The sequence below is a fragment of the Prunus mume genome, linkage group LG8 (genome assembly GCF_029339155.1).
Source record: "Prunus mume cultivar Tortuosa linkage group LG8, ASM2933915v1, whole genome shotgun sequence".
NCBI lineage: Eukaryota > Viridiplantae > Streptophyta > Magnoliopsida > Rosales > Rosaceae > Prunus > Prunus mume.
This window is the reverse complement of record NC_142705.1, coordinates 1,864,038-1,881,473: the sequence shown is the minus strand read 5'-3', so window position 1 is coordinate 1,881,473 and position 17,436 is coordinate 1,864,038. Positions and strand designations below refer to the sequence as shown.

General features: G+C 40.7%; 4 protein-coding genes across 7 annotated transcripts; 2 read left to right on the top strand and 2 right to left on the bottom strand.

The window, feature by feature from the left end:
* Positions 1-1,461: 1,461 nt before the first annotated feature.
* LOC103341368 (kinase superfamily with octicosapeptide/Phox/Bem1p domain-containing protein) lies at positions 1,462-7,990 on the bottom strand. 4 transcript variants are annotated; one of them, XM_089042484.1, is made up of 12 exons: positions 7,697-7,990; positions 5,528-7,419; positions 4,162-5,437; positions 3,893-4,080; positions 3,634-3,705; positions 3,408-3,560; positions 3,154-3,317; positions 2,878-3,025; positions 2,251-2,373; positions 2,051-2,138; positions 1,694-1,940; positions 1,462-1,605 (listed from the first exon to the last, which is right to left on the bottom strand). In XM_089042484.1, exons 2-11 carry the CDS (start codon positions 7,415-7,417, stop codon positions 1,723-1,725), a joined length of 4,320 nt encoding a protein of 1,439 aa, XP_088898610.1. In that variant the 5' UTR covers positions 7,418-7,419; positions 7,697-7,990; the 3' UTR covers positions 1,462-1,605; positions 1,694-1,722. The 4 variants fall into 4 exon arrangements, 3 of the variants coding, with proteins under 3 accessions (XP_088898610.1, XP_088898609.1, XP_088898611.1); XM_089042483.1 differs by having other exon boundaries at positions 4,162-7,419; positions 7,697-7,984; XR_016122599.1 differs by lacking the exons at positions 1,462-1,605; positions 1,694-1,940; positions 2,051-2,138 and adding an exon at positions 2,532-2,602 and having other exon boundaries at positions 4,162-7,419; positions 7,697-7,984.
* A 2,550-nt stretch (positions 7,991-10,540) lies between these two features.
* Positions 10,541-11,342, bottom strand: LOC103341197 (uncharacterized). Its single transcript, XM_008244677.3, has one exon. It carries the CDS (start codon positions 11,197-11,199, stop codon positions 10,687-10,689), a length of 513 nt encoding a protein of 170 aa, XP_008242899.2. The 5' UTR covers positions 11,200-11,342; the 3' UTR covers positions 10,541-10,686.
* Positions 11,343-12,231: 889 nt separating this feature from the next.
* LOC103341198 (RING/U-box superfamily protein) lies at positions 12,232-13,566 on the top strand. The gene is made up of 4 exons (XM_008244678.2): positions 12,232-12,373; positions 12,531-12,771; positions 12,868-12,986; positions 13,096-13,566. The coding sequence occupies exons 2-4, from the start codon at positions 12,613-12,615 to the stop codon at positions 13,394-13,396; spliced, it is 579 nt and encodes a 192-aa protein (XP_008242900.2). The 5' UTR covers positions 12,232-12,373; positions 12,531-12,612; the 3' UTR covers positions 13,397-13,566.
* Positions 13,567-14,919: 1,353 nt separating this feature from the next.
* LOC103341199 (uncharacterized) lies at positions 14,920-17,369 on the top strand. The gene is made up of 5 exons (XM_008244680.2): positions 14,920-15,429; positions 15,535-16,347; positions 16,441-16,520; positions 16,612-16,683; positions 16,807-17,369. Exons 1-5 carry the CDS (start codon positions 15,106-15,108, stop codon positions 17,135-17,137), a joined length of 1,620 nt encoding a protein of 539 aa, XP_008242902.2. The 5' UTR covers positions 14,920-15,105; the 3' UTR covers positions 17,138-17,369.
* The last annotated feature ends 67 nt before the right edge of the window (positions 17,370-17,436 follow it).

Below are 17,436 nucleotides of genomic sequence, written 5' to 3'. Positions count from 1 at the left end.
TTTCCAAAAACCTTAATGCGAAATTGAAATTTTAAGGCAAAAGTACAACCCAAAAAAGACTTTATTTTGGTATGTTTCATAACAGCACACAATTAACTAACTTATCAAAGAAGGAAACAAAAGAACACAAACGACACCCAATCTAACGTTTAGATTCTATAGAAGCTGATTCAAGGGTGGTTTTATGAACCGGCCTGCCTATGGAACCATGCTCATTGGACAAAGGAGCGGCAAACCTTGCTGCAAAATCAACAGCAGAATCATTTCCTTCTCTAGCAACACCTCCATCAAAATTGAGAGCATAACTATGAAGATCGTACTGTAACCTAGTATTCTTTTGCTTTTGTTTCTTGGACAACCTGTTGTTTTGTTTTTGCTTCGTAGTCTTGCAATATCCCGCAATCTTTCTGATGAAGGTCTTCCACTTGGAGCCGTCCAATACTCGAGTAGACTCCTTAGCCTTGTTCAATTTCTTCCTCCACCACCATGTCGTCTCCTTGTGCGATCCACCTTCTTGCTGCAGCAAGTATTTACGTTCATAATCGTTGTCGTGGTTTTGCCGCCATGTACATCATGTGAACCCAAAGAGGCCAAAACAACCACCAACACCGCAAGGAGAAGAAGAAGAAGAAGCATCATGGTCTTGATGATAGTCATCCAAGTCTTCTCCTTCATCACGTTCATACTCGTAGATGGGCGAAGTGTGGTTCATGATCAAGGTTGGTTTGTGTTCATTGTTACTAGCCATCGCCATAATCATTAAGCAGAGAGAGAGAATGTAATCTGGGGTGAAAGACTCGGAAGGGAAAGGTCTTAAATAATAGGGGAAGCGATAGAGGAGAGTTCAAAAAGGGAAACAAAAATGAGGAAATATCAAAGAAAGAAAAGAAGGGTGGTTGGTCGCTTGGTGCTAAAACTTGTTGTTCATCGCGCTTAAACCTTGCTAGTGAAGAAATAGAATTCCGAAATAAAACAAAGCAAGGAATTGTTGTGGGATGGGATGCAATAAGGTTTGACCAGTGGTGTGGCCGGCTCAGTTGCTACGCGGCGTCGCAATGGGAAACAATATTTGACAATGAAAGCCCAAACCTAGCGATCGAAACGCGTCTGGGATTGTTGGGCTTCGGCTTTCCTTAATTAATACCCACAAAAAATAAAATAAAAACACAACATACGCACACGTTTTACTGTAGGACGACCTGGTTCTTATTTGAACAGTTGACTAATAGATTCCACAAGAAATTTATTTCCCGGTCCTGGTTCTGGTTCTTGTCCAAGGAACGAAACGATCATGTCCAAATGTTTGTGACTTAAAATCTTCATGTACCTTGTTAAGCATAACCCAGGAAACCAACCAACTTCGCTCCTTGTCTGTTATGGTACGCAACAGCAGACTATGGGAAATGTTGAATGTTGCTTCCTACCAAATCCAATCCAAAGTGACGAAGCCAAAGCAAAAAATGCATACAAACCAATCCAATCCTCGTGCTTGTATTGACGTGTCAAAACGTGATGGAAAACACTTGATTCAAAGGCAAACCTAACTGAGTTGACACTTCTATAAGATGTAAATATTTCTGTAGAACAATGAAACGGCTTCTTCCCCTATCACATTAAAACAAGACACATTAGTTATCTTCCAACTGCCTCAAACACACACCCAAATAAAGGCCCATGGGATGATGGGAGAGACATCTATGATGATGCAACTTGACTGATATATCATTTTTGAATCTGAGGCTGTGTAGAAGGGGGTTGCTGCAGTTGGCTTTGTCCTTTAGGAGGAATCTTTGCGGTCATAGCACGTAATTCGTTTGCAATTTCAGTGAAGTTCAGCCTCTCAGTTGGCTCCGAAGACCAGCATCTCTCCATCAGTGATTTCCATTCTGGATCACAAGAGTCCGGGACTGGTGGCCGCAATGTATTGCTCACAATACCCCCTGCATTATATTATGAAGAACTGGCTATCAGCATCTCTAAATCCGAGTGAAATCTTAAAAGGACTGAGCATGTTTTACAAGTGACAAGTTATTAAGCAGTAGAAGATCACCTATGATAGCACCGTAGTGCAAATCTGCATATGGTTCGTCTCCGGTGAGGAGCTCCCACAACACAATACCAAAAGAAAACACGTCTACCTAGTGTACCCAAAAAACCCAAGGGTAAATAACTAAACAATAAAAACAGGTTTAAGAGAGATTCACAATCATTTGAGATGATCTAGAAGAAATTAAAAAAGAAAATACAAACCTTCTCAGAAACAAGGCTACTGCCACCATTCAACAGTTCTGGTGCCATCCATGGAAGCGTTCCCCGCACACCACCGGAGATCAGTGTATGACATTTCACTTTAGATAGGCCCAAGTCACCAACCTGGCATCAGAAGCAGATGGTAAACTCAATCTTATAAACAGTTCAACCAAATACGGAGCATGTCACACTGGATCAATGTTTTGAACTGCATATTGCCAATACAGTGATACTGCTGAAAATAAAAGCATATCAACAAAAAGAGGCACATTACAACATACGAGAAATCAAGTGAAGTAGGCCAAGCTCGACTCATTCCCATCCAGACAAAGCTTTATCATCTAATTAAGTTCTACAACAAAAAGAGAGAAAAAAAAAATAGCCGAAACTAGGTATGGTAATTCGAAGAGTAATTCTGTTTAAAGTTTAAAGGCGGAAAAGTGCTCTATTTTTGCTCTTGTTCAGCTCACAAGAAGCATTAATTTTCCTTAAGTTTTCAACAACAAATGCATGCTCTCGAAAATGATACTGCATTTAAAAAAGATTGTGGCTTATTATACGAAAAGAAAGATCACATCAACCACAGAACTGACCAGAATGAGAATGACCAACATTCCAATCACCTACCTTGCATATTGGGCGGTGTGGATCTCGAAGATTGACAAGTAAGTTGTCACTTTTCAAATCAAAGTGTACTATGTTCTTTTCATGCAGGTACTCCATCCCAAATGCCACATCCATTGCAATCAAGAGACGCTTGCGCTTGTCCAGACTCCTGCTAAAATGAATTCTGCGTCACCTTTTATCCAATTGGAAATTACATACCAAGTAGTCAACTACTGCATTCATTCTAATTTTATCAAATTAATGCAAGGAAAAAAAAAAGCCAAACAAACACATTACTTCTCATTCTTCTGCAAGGCATTTCTGAGAGAGCCATTAACCATATACTCTGTCACTGTTGCCACAGAACCTCCCGGCCCATCAAGCACAACGCCATAGAAAGCTACCACATTGGGGTGGTGCAAGTCAGCAAGTTTGATGGCCTCATTCCAGAAATCTTCTCTCTGATTGAATACAAAATCTTTCTGATTATGTAAGTGAGGTATTAATAAACAAAAATTAATAGCTTTTGGAATCTAGTGCAAAAGACAAACCATGCGCTCTTGTTCTGAAGGCTTCCCAGCAAAACACCTATCATTTATTCTTTTAATTGCAACATCAGTGCCCCTCCATTTCCCGTGATAAACAGTACCAAAAGTTCCGGAACCCAATTCTCTCAGCTCTTCAAGGTCACAGTTCTTTATAATCTACCAAAAGAGTAGAAACCGGTCAATGGTACAAGTTATCAGAATAAGGAAAAATAGAAAACCAAATTTTCACCTGCAATCGGCCTCGGCTATCAGATACCGGAAAACCAAGATTTGCCTTATCTCCGAATTTGGTCTTGACATCCTGAAATAGAAAATGGAAATTAGGAGTCCAACAAATGTTTTGAGAGAGAGAGAGAGAGAGAGAGAGAGAGAGTGTGTGTGTGTGTGTGTGTGTGTGTGTGTGTGTGTGAGAGAGAGAGAGAGAGAGAGTAGTAGACACACAACCAATGAAAATGCTCAAACATGCACATAGATGGCTTCTTAAATACCTCAACTTTCGCTCTGTTTTGCATGCCTGCAGTATTGTTTTGAACATCTTCATCTTGATTGGATTGATAAGCATACTCATCTTTATCATGTAAGTCAGGATTTGACGGCGAAGATGACTGAAAAACACAGGCAGCTACTCCCTCAGCAACAGCTTGAAGTTCTTGCTTTATTTGTTCCTCGGCTGATCCTATGACAAAGAAACAAAACAACATTCTAATTAAGTAATTAACTTAATACTAGAGTAAAAATAAATCAACATTTAACTAACCTTTGGAAGACTGGGCAGGCTCTGAACTAAGATCCCTGTTCAAATTGCCCAGTGACTGCTGACCCCCATCATCCATTCGCATTTCTGTAAATGGTTCTTTTCTCAATTGTATTTTGGTTGGTTTAGGAGGCAAATGAGTATCGTGGCGCAAACTCCAAGGATCCTGATTGCTGAACAGTGAGTTTGAGGAGTCCTGGGGAACATCATCATTTGAGGTAACACCGTCCACATCATTAGGTACCATCTTGGACTGCAATCTTAAGTTCTCATCCTTCCTTTCAGCAGGAGGTTGAATTCCATTAGTTATAAGGGTAGAAACAACAGGGTTGCCATAGTTCAATTCATAAGCATCCTGAGGATGGAATCCAACTCTTGATTGTGGGTAAGATTCAGGATTTCCCCACATAGATGGCTGTGCAGCCTCAAAGAATTCTACAGGCTGCGAATTATACCCATGTGAGACTTCGGCAGGGGAAGAAGCCTCTACTTCGGTTGGTTTAAAGTGACTCCTGCCAACAGTGTTATCTAGAGTCACCTCCCTACCCCCAACTTGTGGTGCTTTATGGTCAAAGCTGTCTTCCACTCTAGGCGTATCAATGGGTGACTTCCCATGCTCATTATTAACATAAACCTCAGTGGGGCTTATCCTGAGGGTCTCCATTCTCCCATCGATTTGTCTCAGATGATCATATGCAATGCAAGTGTCTACATTGTCTTCTTTTGGAATAACTCCAGGAAATTTGTTGGGGTATGCAGTTGGAGATTCATGAACCAGGAATTCTGAAGTTTGAACAGGTGTGCCTCCAACAAGAGGTACATCTTGATTAAAAAGATCACTAACTAAATTTTCCTGTTTAACCTGGTACTGGAATGGCGCAGAATGTTGTTGAACAGCATCATCTTGACAACGCTGAGGAATAGTGACCATGAATGCACTATTTGGTGACTGTATGTCACCTCCTCTCCTGATAACACCATGGGGAGCTGTAATCATTGGAAGATCAACTTGTTGAAGATTCATTCTCTCATTTTCACGAGTTCCCTCAGAAATCTGCGAGATCCCAGTCACCTCTGAATGAGATGTTCCAACAAGAGGATCTACTTGACCTTGGACCCTGAGTTGAGCCTCAACTCCTTGCCCAAAATTACCTTCTGCTAATGCTCCACTTACCATAACCATGTTCATTGGTTGAGCTCGCAAATTGTCCTCCAGGCAGGGACTATGATAAGTTGAATTTGAATCAGATACTGGGCTTCCACCACAGTCTCTATGAACCTGTACCAAAGTATCAGAATGTGCATGAGGCAATGCTCTCTGACACATATAACAGTCCTCCAACCTTTGGGATTTCTCAGGATACATTACCTGTTGGTGGGATACCAAACCATCATGAAAAATCACATGCTCTGGTGGTGGAACCTGATGCCAGCCATAAGCACCTCCTACCACTGGTGATGGGACCTGAACCTGATAAGAATTATAGCCTTGCTCAGTAGGAAACTGGACTACCCTGGGAACAAAGGTGCTCTCATCTACATAATGATCTAACCGAGTCTGCTGGGGTTGCATCAATGGCTGAAGCACATTTGGTCTTATATTAACATGAGAAGATGAGGGAGTCATTGTCATGTGCACTGCAGGAATGAAGTGATGTTGGGTGATGCCAGCAACACTATCACAGAATTGCTGTTGGGTATATACAGGACTAGCAGTCCCCAATAGCTGAGCATTTGGGAAACCCATCTGAGGAGGAAGCTGGAGATGATCTGCTCGGTTCATAACTTCTTGGCGAGGACCAACATAAGTTTGCAGATAAGGAGCAGTGGATGGAATGCCAATTCCAGGTTGCTGCAACCCCACTTGCTGCTGCGATACTGTAACAGGAACAGACCTTTCTAACTCACACTCAGGCTGAGAAGGTGATGTTTGGGGAGGCGCAGACTTAACCACAGGAATGCCCAATGGAACTGTAGAAACTTCAGAATAAACTGCAGGGTTAGGATCCACAATTACCAATCTTGTACTAGTATCATGAGAAGTAGCTGAATCCCCTTTAGGCGATAATTTGCCTGCTGATGGAGGTCCAGTAGTGTCACCCTGACCAGGAATTGAGCTATCAACAATATCAGTTCCACTAAAATCAGAATTCTGTGTTGAAGTGGCACTTGTCATACTCTCCTTCCTCAAGATACCACCACCAACCCCATCCATAATCCCATTGACAGCATCAACATATCTTTGCTCACTATTATGTAAATCCCCGAATTGTACAACACTAGATGGATCAACTTCTGAAGCAGAAAACAAAAACACCCTCAGTTTTGCTGACCCATCTGGAGATCGCTCAACCAACTTCCCATACTCATCCTTCATATTGTCAAGATCATCAGCACATGAAACTGACACCAGTGCATCGAGATCCTCATCAGGGAGCTGATATTTAATAACCACAGGTTGCCCATATGTATCCAACATCTTCTGCACTAGCTCACTGAAGCTCACATCTCTCCGAACACTAATAATCCTTGTCTGCCCTCCAACGTATCTCAACATTCCATCACTTGGTCTGGGCAAAATCTTTCCCCCAAAGCTGCACAGAAGCTTGACTTTCTTCCCTGACACAGAATCATCTCCACCATCGTCGCTTGCTTGATCAGTTCCATTGCCACCAACCCGATTGCCAAAATTGGCATTATTACCATACGCAGATGTCAAATCATTCCCAGTTTGATTAGCAACATTACCACTGACCTTATTTCCCAAATTGGGATTATAACCAAATCTAACTGCCATATCATTAACACCATGATCCAAACCATTGCCCACAACCCTATTAGACATATTAAAATTACAGACAGAAGGCCCAGAAGCAGTTGTTGTAGTAGAAGAGCTTACAAGATCAACAGCATTGCCGCCAAGCCGACCGCCCAAATTAGGACTGTAACCAATTCCAACAGCAACGGCAGTGTTCATCCCTGGATACCCCACCGGCACAGGTACGCGAGGGCGCCATGTGGGCACCCCAGACATGGCATTTCCATACCCTACGCCAACAAGCCCAGCCTCTGCGACCGTTGATGGGTAAAAGACAGGTATCGAATTAGGGCTATTAACTTCAAGAGCCAGGTTGGGGAAAAGTCCATCTGGGTTTCGTCCAGTTGTAGTAGCGAGCGCAATGCGGGGCTCATCAGCCACAGTTCGAGCTACGTTTAACGGTCTTAACTCTTTGGGAAACGAATTTTGATCAAACGCCATATCTACAACAATAAAGATTTCAATTAAGGGTCTGCAAATCAATCGTAAATAAGAGAACGTAGAATCAAATACGATAAAGCTAAGGCCTTTTCTTCTGGATAACAATAAAGCTACGGTCTTTTCCCCAAGATTTTCTAATTCAAGTATTGAATTTCTTTAATAATCTGGTATAAACCCCAGCCAGATTGCACCAAACTAAAATAACATTTCACAGCTTTCTAAGGAAAACAGGGCAAAACAATTGAGAAAAGACAGAGACAGAGACAGAGAGATGAGTACCAGATTGGAACGGCGTTTCCAAACTCCAAGGAGAGATAAGATGCAGATGAGGAAAGAGACAGAGAAAGCCTGAGTCGGTGGAGTGCAGTTCCAAACTCCAAGGAAATCAAAGCTCAGCGACAAACGTCTCAAACAGCACCTCGATTCAGGGTGGTTTTGTTGAATCTTCTTCCTCGTCACTTTCTTTCTCTAAAAATCTGGTCTTTTATTGTTTTTGTTCATCTTCGAATATTTTCCGGATGAATATTATTTTTCTCGGGAAAAATGAATGAAACAGAAAGTGTGTTTTGTGTAGAGAATGGCAGTGGGCTTAAGAAAAGTTTATTGTTTTGGGTTGGAGTCTCGGAGAAGAGAGGAGGTGATGTGGGGGGAAGGAGGCACGTGGATGACTTCATGCAATACCATGAGTCAACAAAAGTACATCATTATGTGTCTGTTGGAAACTTGGGAGGATTTGATTCTGTGAGATGGTGACAAGGTTGCAGAGAATGGGACTTTTCAAAGGTAGTGTTGTTGGTGATATATATTTCCTAAAGGAGAGGATCATATCAATATCCAGTTAAAGGGCAAGTGAGAGAAGACAAAAACAAAAGTAGAAACTTTCTTCAAATCCACATTAAATTAAACTCGATGCTACACCACCTATTATTTAATGCCATTTTTTACAATCAAATTATTTATAAACCGAAATTCAATTGTGGTTTAATTTTCTTTTACTGCAATTATGGCATGATATCAGATCATAACTTTAGCCTTAAAATCTCTCAACCATGATTATGATGATCATGTTCGATATTTGTTTCATTTTTTCTTTTTCTTTTTACAGATGGTTAATCTTTATTTTCGATGACACGATCGTCATCAATTTGAAGTGATGATTTAATTATATGTATGACATTATTATCTTATTAATATGTCCATCGTTTTTACTTTTGTTAATAAGGAATTAGTAATCTTATGCATATATATATATATATGTACCTTTACCTATTCCCTTGAGGTTATAGGTTCTATTTTCTATTTTTTGTATTACTTTGTATGAAATAATAATAATAATAATATAAATAGTAAACAAGGGAGGAGTACCGTTAGAAATTGGAAAAGGTAAAATACAATTGCTTACGAGTCTATGTTGAAGCATAACATCTCCAACTCTGCCAAATTTCCATTGTTACCCGAAAGATGAACGAAGCTGAAAAATGGAGGTATACCTTTTTATTTTCTTCGTAGAGAATTCTTTTTGACGGGTAGTTGTAAATAGTTGTTGCCATGAATCCTTAGAGGAAGGAACCTACCCTCCCCATATTCTTGGAGTAACTTGTTGTATGACATAACCTGGTTCTAGTTGGAATACGGAAACTTCGCCATGAAGTATAATGAGCCGACACTTCTCTAATTTCTTTCTTGGATTATTATATCCGTTATCGTTTTGGCTTCATCTTTTTGTTCTAAATCCCAAGAGGATAATTCGATTATTTCTTCAATTGTGACGTGTTCTTACTGGCCCCACAGTTCATGGCGGGGGAGAATGAGGCAAAAGTTTGATAAAGTTATACCATGAGCTGCTCTTTTTACTTACTTGGGTGAGGTCGGTCCAATTATATATACTTTGCTTGATTTTTTTTTTTTGTTTGAAAAGAAAACAAAGCATAAAAAGGTAAACCAAAACGTCAATACGTACGCGGTTTCCTTTTTCTTTTGGAAGAAAGGGTGTTTGATTGATTGACTCAAAGTGAAGAAAGGTGATACAAACACCATCTCATTCATGACTCTCTTTTATTGTTTTCTTAAACAAACTTAAAGCATGATTAAATATAAATATTCACACTGAAAGAATCATCTAGTCAAACTAATTAAGGTCGGTAATTATTTTTTAAATTTCATGAAGAAAGTAATTTACTAATTATCAATGCAGTACGTACGTCCGCATCATGCGCTATATCTTTCTGGTATTGAAAGTCTAAGTGAAAGGAAAGTACAAGGAAATTGAGGTTGACTGGACAATCCCCATTGATTGATGGATGTAGATAGTAGATAAGCCTACACCAGAATATAACTAATATTGTGTGTGGCTGGTATGGTGGTGGGGTTCCTGCATTAAGCAATGATGTGATCAAGTGTACACACACACACACACACATGCATCTGTCTGCTTGCTGGTCATCGGTCAAAATAACTAATTGTGTACGTCTGTGTGTGCACGGTTGTGTGAGATGCGAAATAACTGGGATGTTTCTTTCCAACATGGCCAACATGGCCAATTCCCAATTGGCTTCAGCTTTTTAAAAATAAAGACGATGCTTGTTTTTGTTTCACTTGTAAGTTGTATTTTACTAGGTTAATTAGCAACTTGGGAAGGAAGGTCATGACATGATCCCAATCGCAGGCCTAGCTATAAGGTACTTCGTCTCACTAAAATGTCCCCGTGCGAGAGAGTCCTTAATATTCATCCGGTCAATTACAAAGTTATTATTGGATATGAACCCCTCAACATAAACCCTATCATTATAAAAGCTCGTTGCAGTTGGGACCAGACAAGAATTAATGTATGATTGATATGTATACCCATCGGGGAGAGTCTGGTTTTGTGCAACCAAGCAGGCCATCATCCTAATAATTACAATGTGGGCAGCAGCCATTTTGGACCAGTTCTGGCCATGCTCATTAAATTTCAAGGCCCAGGGCTTGCAATGAAATATATGATGATCTGATCTTGCTCTGGTGGGGCTTACAGTAAAGCCATGCAAATGCAATGCAACCGTTGAGTTTAATCAGAAAGAAAAACTAAAACCATGCAAAATTACCGTAGCCGTAGCAATAATTACATTTAATGATGAACAGACCAAATTTTGTGTCTGTTCATGTAAATATATATACATGATGAATAATTACATTTAACGAACCTAATTAATTATTGAGAAACAATTGATGAATTAAATGAATTAATGAACCACAGGCCTGCGCGAGAGATGATGATCAACTACAAGCAGTTATTTCCTTAGAGGCAGACGGAGAAGCTGCGGAGTCCTGCGAGTTCGGGGCGGCGAGGGCGGCAACCTGGCGGAGAAGCTCCTGAAGGGATAGTCCTCGATGTTCGCCTCCTCGTGATCAAAATTGAGGGCGTAGCTGAGGGCGTCGTATTTGAAGTCGGCGGAGGCTGAGTGCCTCCGCGCCGTGTGGCTCCGTCCCATACGCCCGATCAAGCTCTTGCACTTGTCCTTCAATTCCGCGAACTCGTAATGGCTGTTGTGATGGCCGTGGTGGTGATTGTGGTGGTGGTGGAGGTGGTGATGGCTAGAGCGGGACTTGCTGGAGGAGGAGAAGGAGGAGTTGCGGACGAGGCTGACGTTGGCGGAATGGGCGTGGGGGGTGGTGGGGGCGGTGATGGAGTGGTGGTGCGGCGTCGTTTTGGGGAAGCACGGGATGATGCAGAGGGAGGAGCGGAGTTTCTGCTTGAGGGAGGATGGCGAGCAGGGCTCGTGCTCGTTCAGGGGCTCCATCATTTTTCCCAGTTCGAGTTTGAGGCTGCTTTTGCATGAAACTTGTTGAGAGGGAGGGAGAGAGATCTTGTGTAGGGTTGGGAGGCGGACCCTCTTGGGGTTGAAATGACGGATGAGGACACGGGGGTTTCGGGGTTTTCGGGGGATCGTGGGGACGTGAGAGGGAACCAACTTGTTGAGGCCCCGGATTTCTTGGGATGCTCTTGGGGTTTTTGGTCTTTTAATCCGACTGGACCTCAGAGTCGGAATTCAATTCAATATTCAGAGGTTGTCGCTTTTTCAGGTGCTTTAATTTTATTTTTTCTTTCCTTTTTTGGTTCTCCTTAGATTTTGGAGAGGATGAGGAATCTCCTAGTGAAATATTCAAAGTCCATTTGCATGAGATATGGGCTGGGCTCTAGTATAAATGGGGAGTGATGGGCTTAAAATTAGAATGTGGGCTCAAAGACTATCCACAATAGGTCTATGTTGAGGGAGTGTGTTGGGGTTCAATCTGGCAGTCCAACAATAGCTCTGTGCTTGATCTGAAACCTAGTAAGGACCCCTCGTTATAACCCCTCATTCATTACAGTCTTTCATATAAAGGGTCCAAATCCAATTTAATATGAGTTGGTAGGATCCTTAAAATCCTGGTAATGATGTTCCCACCTTGGTAGCTCACATGATACAGGAATCTTTGTAATGTAACGTGGCTCACCTACAATGTGCCCAACTCACATTAAATTAGTGTAATCTTAGTAATGTAAAATAATGTCATTCCCGTTTTATGGAAGTGTTTCCTCTAACGGAGAGAAGAGGAGAGGAGAGGAGAGGTGGTTTGGTTTGGTTTGGTTGGTCACGTGGTGGCTCACCCACTGAGTCAGCAGCAGAATCTCATTTGACACCGCTTGGCTTGGAGTCTTGGAGACTTCGTATGCTTTTGGACCAAAATAATTAAAATAATTAAAAAAACAGTTTGTATGATTTGCCATCAAGTTGCTCTGCAGCTTCCTCACCCTTTCCATTCCCTTTCTCAATTCTCACGCACTCTCTCTCTCTGACCTTTTTTTTTGGGTCCTGTTTTTCTCATAATCTTTTTACTTACTTTTTTAAGATCTAACTCACATTTATAATTGAGAAGAGAGAGCAAGAGAGAGCAGAAGAGGATTGATGCAGATTGTTTATGCAACCATCAATGGTATGGACCCTCTCTTCTCTTGTCTGCCACCACCATCTTCATTTCACTCTGATTATTCTCATCATTCACTACTGTCTTCTTCTTCTTCTTGAAGCTTTTTTGCTTGTATTATTGCTCTTCTGTCTTATAATCTCCTCTTCCTTAAATCATATTACAGGATCATTTGTAAGACAAATATAAGCACTTGCTTTCTTTTGTTTTAATTTTGAGCTGCCAAGGTAGCTAGATAGCTAGCTGCAATGGCTGGGATGCTTCCTGGTGTGGAATGCGCTCGAAGGAGACGAGTCCATCAAAGCGGCGAGTCACCAGGCGTGGGCACACAGGGCTGGACCAGGCGCTCCTCTTTTTGTTTGTATGCTAGCAACCATGAAACTCACCATACCTCCACCTCTTCCCTGGTAATTATCTGCCTTATGCCTTCTGCCACACAATATAACAAATTATGTTACAAACCAACTGTATATATTTCTTAACTTTTCTTGATTGTTTTAAAGCAAAGAAGCATATTGAACAAATCATACATGGATGAGAAACTGGGAGTGGAAGCCCGAGAAGCCAAAGGGAGATTAGATGAAAGACTCAGAACACAAAGAAAATCAGAACCCAATAAAAGGTAATTAAGAACAAATTGCCAATATATATGTTCTTGCTAGCTAACATAACATGTGTTGTTTTTTATCTTATCTATATGTTTTACATGTCTTGTTGTATGATGAATTCAGGCATAGTGTTCATAGAGAAGAAGAGAGATGCGTGGATGGTGGAAGATCTATGGTTCTTCTGGGAGAATTGCAGAAAGAAGTGTTTGGAACAAAGAAGAGCGGGTCAAAGAGGTTCGGCTGGGCCAAGTTGAGCTGGAAGGCCTCAGACCAAGATGAGTGTGCTGTCTGCCTGGAAAGATTCAGGCCTGGTGAGACCCTGGTGCACCTGCCCTGTGCACACAGGTTCCATTCTGGCTGTATGGTTCCATGGTTACAGAACAATGCCCATTGCCCCTGTTGCAGAATGGGGATTGTCTCCTAGTAAAAATCTCTTTTGTACTATTGGTAAAAATGGAAATTGTAATCTAGATAAAGCTTTTCCAGTTATAGTTATAGAGTTGGTCTGAGCAATTAGCTTGTATCTAATCTACCGTATCTTTGTTTTTCTTTGGTAGAAGTGAAAAAGTTGCCAAGTAGTCTTTGATTCCCCAATCCTGGTAAATACTTAAAAAGTTAATTAGAAGCTGCAACATGTTGTTAGGCCCATATAATTCCTCCACTTGCATGAGAAAGGGAGGGAGAGAGCTTCTTGTCATCTTCCATGAAGGATGAAAAATAGACAAGGTATTTTGTTTGAAAAGACTTCAATTTGTGAAACAAGCAAGTGGATGAATCAAATTGCACAAGAGATCACTGTCTATCCATTGTTTTCCCCCACCCTAAAATTGAATACCAGATGAGAAGATGCACCACTCACTCATCATGTGGGCAGTGGGCCAAGAACAGGTTCATTATTTTGGGACAATCTTTGCTGTCTTGTCTGGTTTTGTTTTAGTGGAAATTATTTGTGGTCGTACTAATCAAATGATATATCTTGGCTGTAAATTACGGGAACCAAAATGACCGTTCGGCTAAGTCAGTGGTAGATGAGATTGTTATAAACAATTGCAACATTATATGATACTTTGAAGATGGAATGTCATTTTCAAGATTGAATACCAGTAAAGAACCTGGCATTGCTAACTAGGATTCCATCCTAATTTGGCTAAACTTTTTCTTCTTTTCTTCCCAAACCCACCTTTCCTTTTTTTGTTCCTTTCACTGGCTAGCTGGACTTCACTACAGATTAGATTAGATCCTAATCTTTTGTCTTGATTATTAATGGAGAGACGATTTGTTGATTTTTAAGATAAGCTTTGATTATTTTGTTCATTCTTTTTTTCTTTTGATTGGAGTGGAGTGTGAGTGATACAAGAGTCCAAAACGTTTGAAAGTTTTCACATGTGATGTGACTCGGACATAGCCTTTGGTAGCACGAAAAAAGGATACCTAGTTTACCTGTCTGGTTTTTAAAGAGCCATGTAATACAAGTTTTGCTTAAAAAGTTTAGAAAACTAACATACTTTAGATTATCTCAAGATAATGCTATAATCGAAAATTGAGTCGATATGTGACAATATGGAGGTTGAGATGATGGTACAAAATTTCAAAATCTGAAATCACACTTCGATTTAATTCTGATCATGTCAAATTCAAAACAAGTTAATTTCTGAACTTTAAGAATTAAAATGTCTTTTTTCAAATTTGTAGGAATTAAAATGGTGAGTTTGCACTTATCTCCCCTACCAAAGGCCAAGACTAAGAATGTCAAGGCACCTTTTGTAGGGGAAGATAACAGTCTATTATTTACACAATTTTCAAAGAGATACATAAAAATTTAAAATTTATTGCCAAGGGAAACGGAGCAAAACCGACGACGTTTCATCAACCGCATATTTCATTATTTTGCCACCATGTGATTTTACCTTTTTAGGCTCTCCGCAACGGCTAGCTCCTAGTGACCGTTTCCCGTCTCCCCAAATTCAAAATCTGAAATCGACCTCTAACCCACCATCAGCTTCACAGCGTGTTTCACGATACAAACAACACCCACAAGCCAAAACCAAAATCACAGCTCTGGCAATTTCCAGAAACATTCGATCTCGCTTAAACCCATTTAGCAATTCAAATCAAGATCCCAGAATTTCAAGAATGGTGTATTCATACGCACCCACATACTACTCTACTCTCCATGACTCGGTGACCAACTTATGCAAGACCATTCTTCCCTTCAGCTTCAAGAAACGGCGGTTGCCGGCTGCAGAGCACAAGCTTTCAAAGCTGCAATCAGACAATCTCAAATGGCAGCAAGACTCTTTCCACCAGATGTTAAATTTGATGGGACTTCATAAAGAAGGCATTTTGGCTGAGACTGAGGTCTCAGCTTTCCGCTCGCATTTGCTTGACACCCTAATCGCCTCTCCCACTGAGCGTGAACAACCAGCTATATTGAGAGATAAGTTGCTATTCTTGCAGGTAAACCAATCTTCCCTTTTTTTTCTTCTTCATTTTCCTTTCTTTCATTGTGTTTTCTAAGTAACCAAACGGGAATAATTAATTAATGAAGCTTTAAATCTTTAGGAACTTTTGTATGCAAAATGCATATCTGAAGATGAGTACCATTCTTCGAAGAGGCCATTGTTGCAACGATTAGCAGTACAGGGAGCTGAGATTGAGGCCAGAGATGTAATTGTTGCAGGGCTACCACCTAAGGACCCAAAGGAGAGTACAGATCAAGAGCAGTGGTCTGTCATTGACTTAAAGGATGAGAAATGCTTGCTAAACAAAGACAAAGATAAGTCGAATTCGAAGAACAAATCGAAGCATGGCTCTGCAATGAAGCAAATTAAAGGAGCAGCTTCAGTTTTGGGCTTTGTATCACCTTACAAACAGGGGAAAAGCAGAGAAGAAAGGAGCATATTCGATTTGCCCGAGTCGTCGAAAGTGTATTCCTCTAGCTCTTCTAAGCATGAATTAGGATATCATTACAAGGAAAATGAGGCCAGGTCGATTCTCATGCCAGAAAGCTTGCCACAGGAACCGGTGAAAGAAAGTGGCAGCTCAGATAGAACAAGGAGGAAACCCTTTAAGAATCTGTTTCAGAGAGAGCAGAGAGAGGGACATGGTGTTGGAGGTGGAGGTGGTGATCATGGTCATGAAAATGAACAAACACCTTCCAAATCAGCCAAAAAGCAATGGGGTTTTGATGGATTCAAGAAATGGAAGAGAAGTGACTCGGAGGATGAGACAACTCCTTTGCCTCTTAATGAAAGATCGGACAGTGAGGTTCACTTGAAGCTTGTCTCAAGCCCCATTGGCGAAGGGCCGGACACTAAGCTTATAAAAAGGAAGCTGCTTTCAGACGGTTCTCCTTCTGATTTCTTCATTGATAAGGTAGCAAGTCGTTATTTCAATTTCTAATTCTTTGGGATAATATTTGAAGCTTGAGCTGAAACTGAACTTGGTCAATTTGTTCTTAATATGAAGGTTTTAGGGGAGAAGATAAAAAAGGAGCTGTCAAGAATTCAGACAGAGCTTTGCACTTCAAATCCAAATCTTCAATTTTCGTAAGCCTCTTCTATTATCTGACATTTGGTGGTGACTATTTAGTATGTGCATTGTATTGAAAAGCAATCTTTCTTTCACAAATATAATCAGGAATGACCAAATTGAAGCGATTTCCACCAAGCTTCCCGTAGACAAGGCAGACCTGAAGAAGTTCTTTCCCAAGTGAGCAAACCCTCTCTCTTTTTGTGCTGTTTCATCCTTCAGTGTTTAAGCATATAATCAGCTAAAACCATCACGCTTACTCTTCTTATTTATTTATTTACTCTTTTATTTTCGATGTTTAAGGTCATGGTGTGATCGGTATGGAGATGTTGTTTTGGATGTGGTGAAAAAAGAATTCAAGGACCATGTTGGGGAGATGGAGAGCTTGAGAAATGCTGCCAGAGAGAAACATGGCATGAACTCAGCTCGATGGACGACATTCCAAGACGACGAGGAGAATTGTCACCCGAATCTCTTTGCTCCCAGAGATCATTCACACCATACTTCAAAGTTCCATGAAACCAATCCTTTCTGTGATGATCACACTCCTAGTGATGGAAGGAAGCTGAGATCTAAACCAGCTTTTACCCAAGACCACCAGAATCCCTTTTGGATCCCAGGGCATGGCTATTGATGAGGACAGACATATATTTTGGGTTTAATCCCTTTTCTAAGTTTATTGGTATTATCAGTTTATTGGTGTATTTTATTTTGGGTGTCAAATTGCTGAATGCGTATGAACTTCGAGAGAAGATCTCTGTTCTCCAAGTAATTCAAACTCTATGTTTGACTTGTAAATTTAGGGAATGTAACATCCTCCTGTTGTTCGGAATTTGATTTGCTCCTGGGGTTTACCTTTTTCTAAATTAGATATATATCAGCAATCCAACTCTATTTTATCTACTAATTTAACTCTTTGCTGCATGCTAAAGG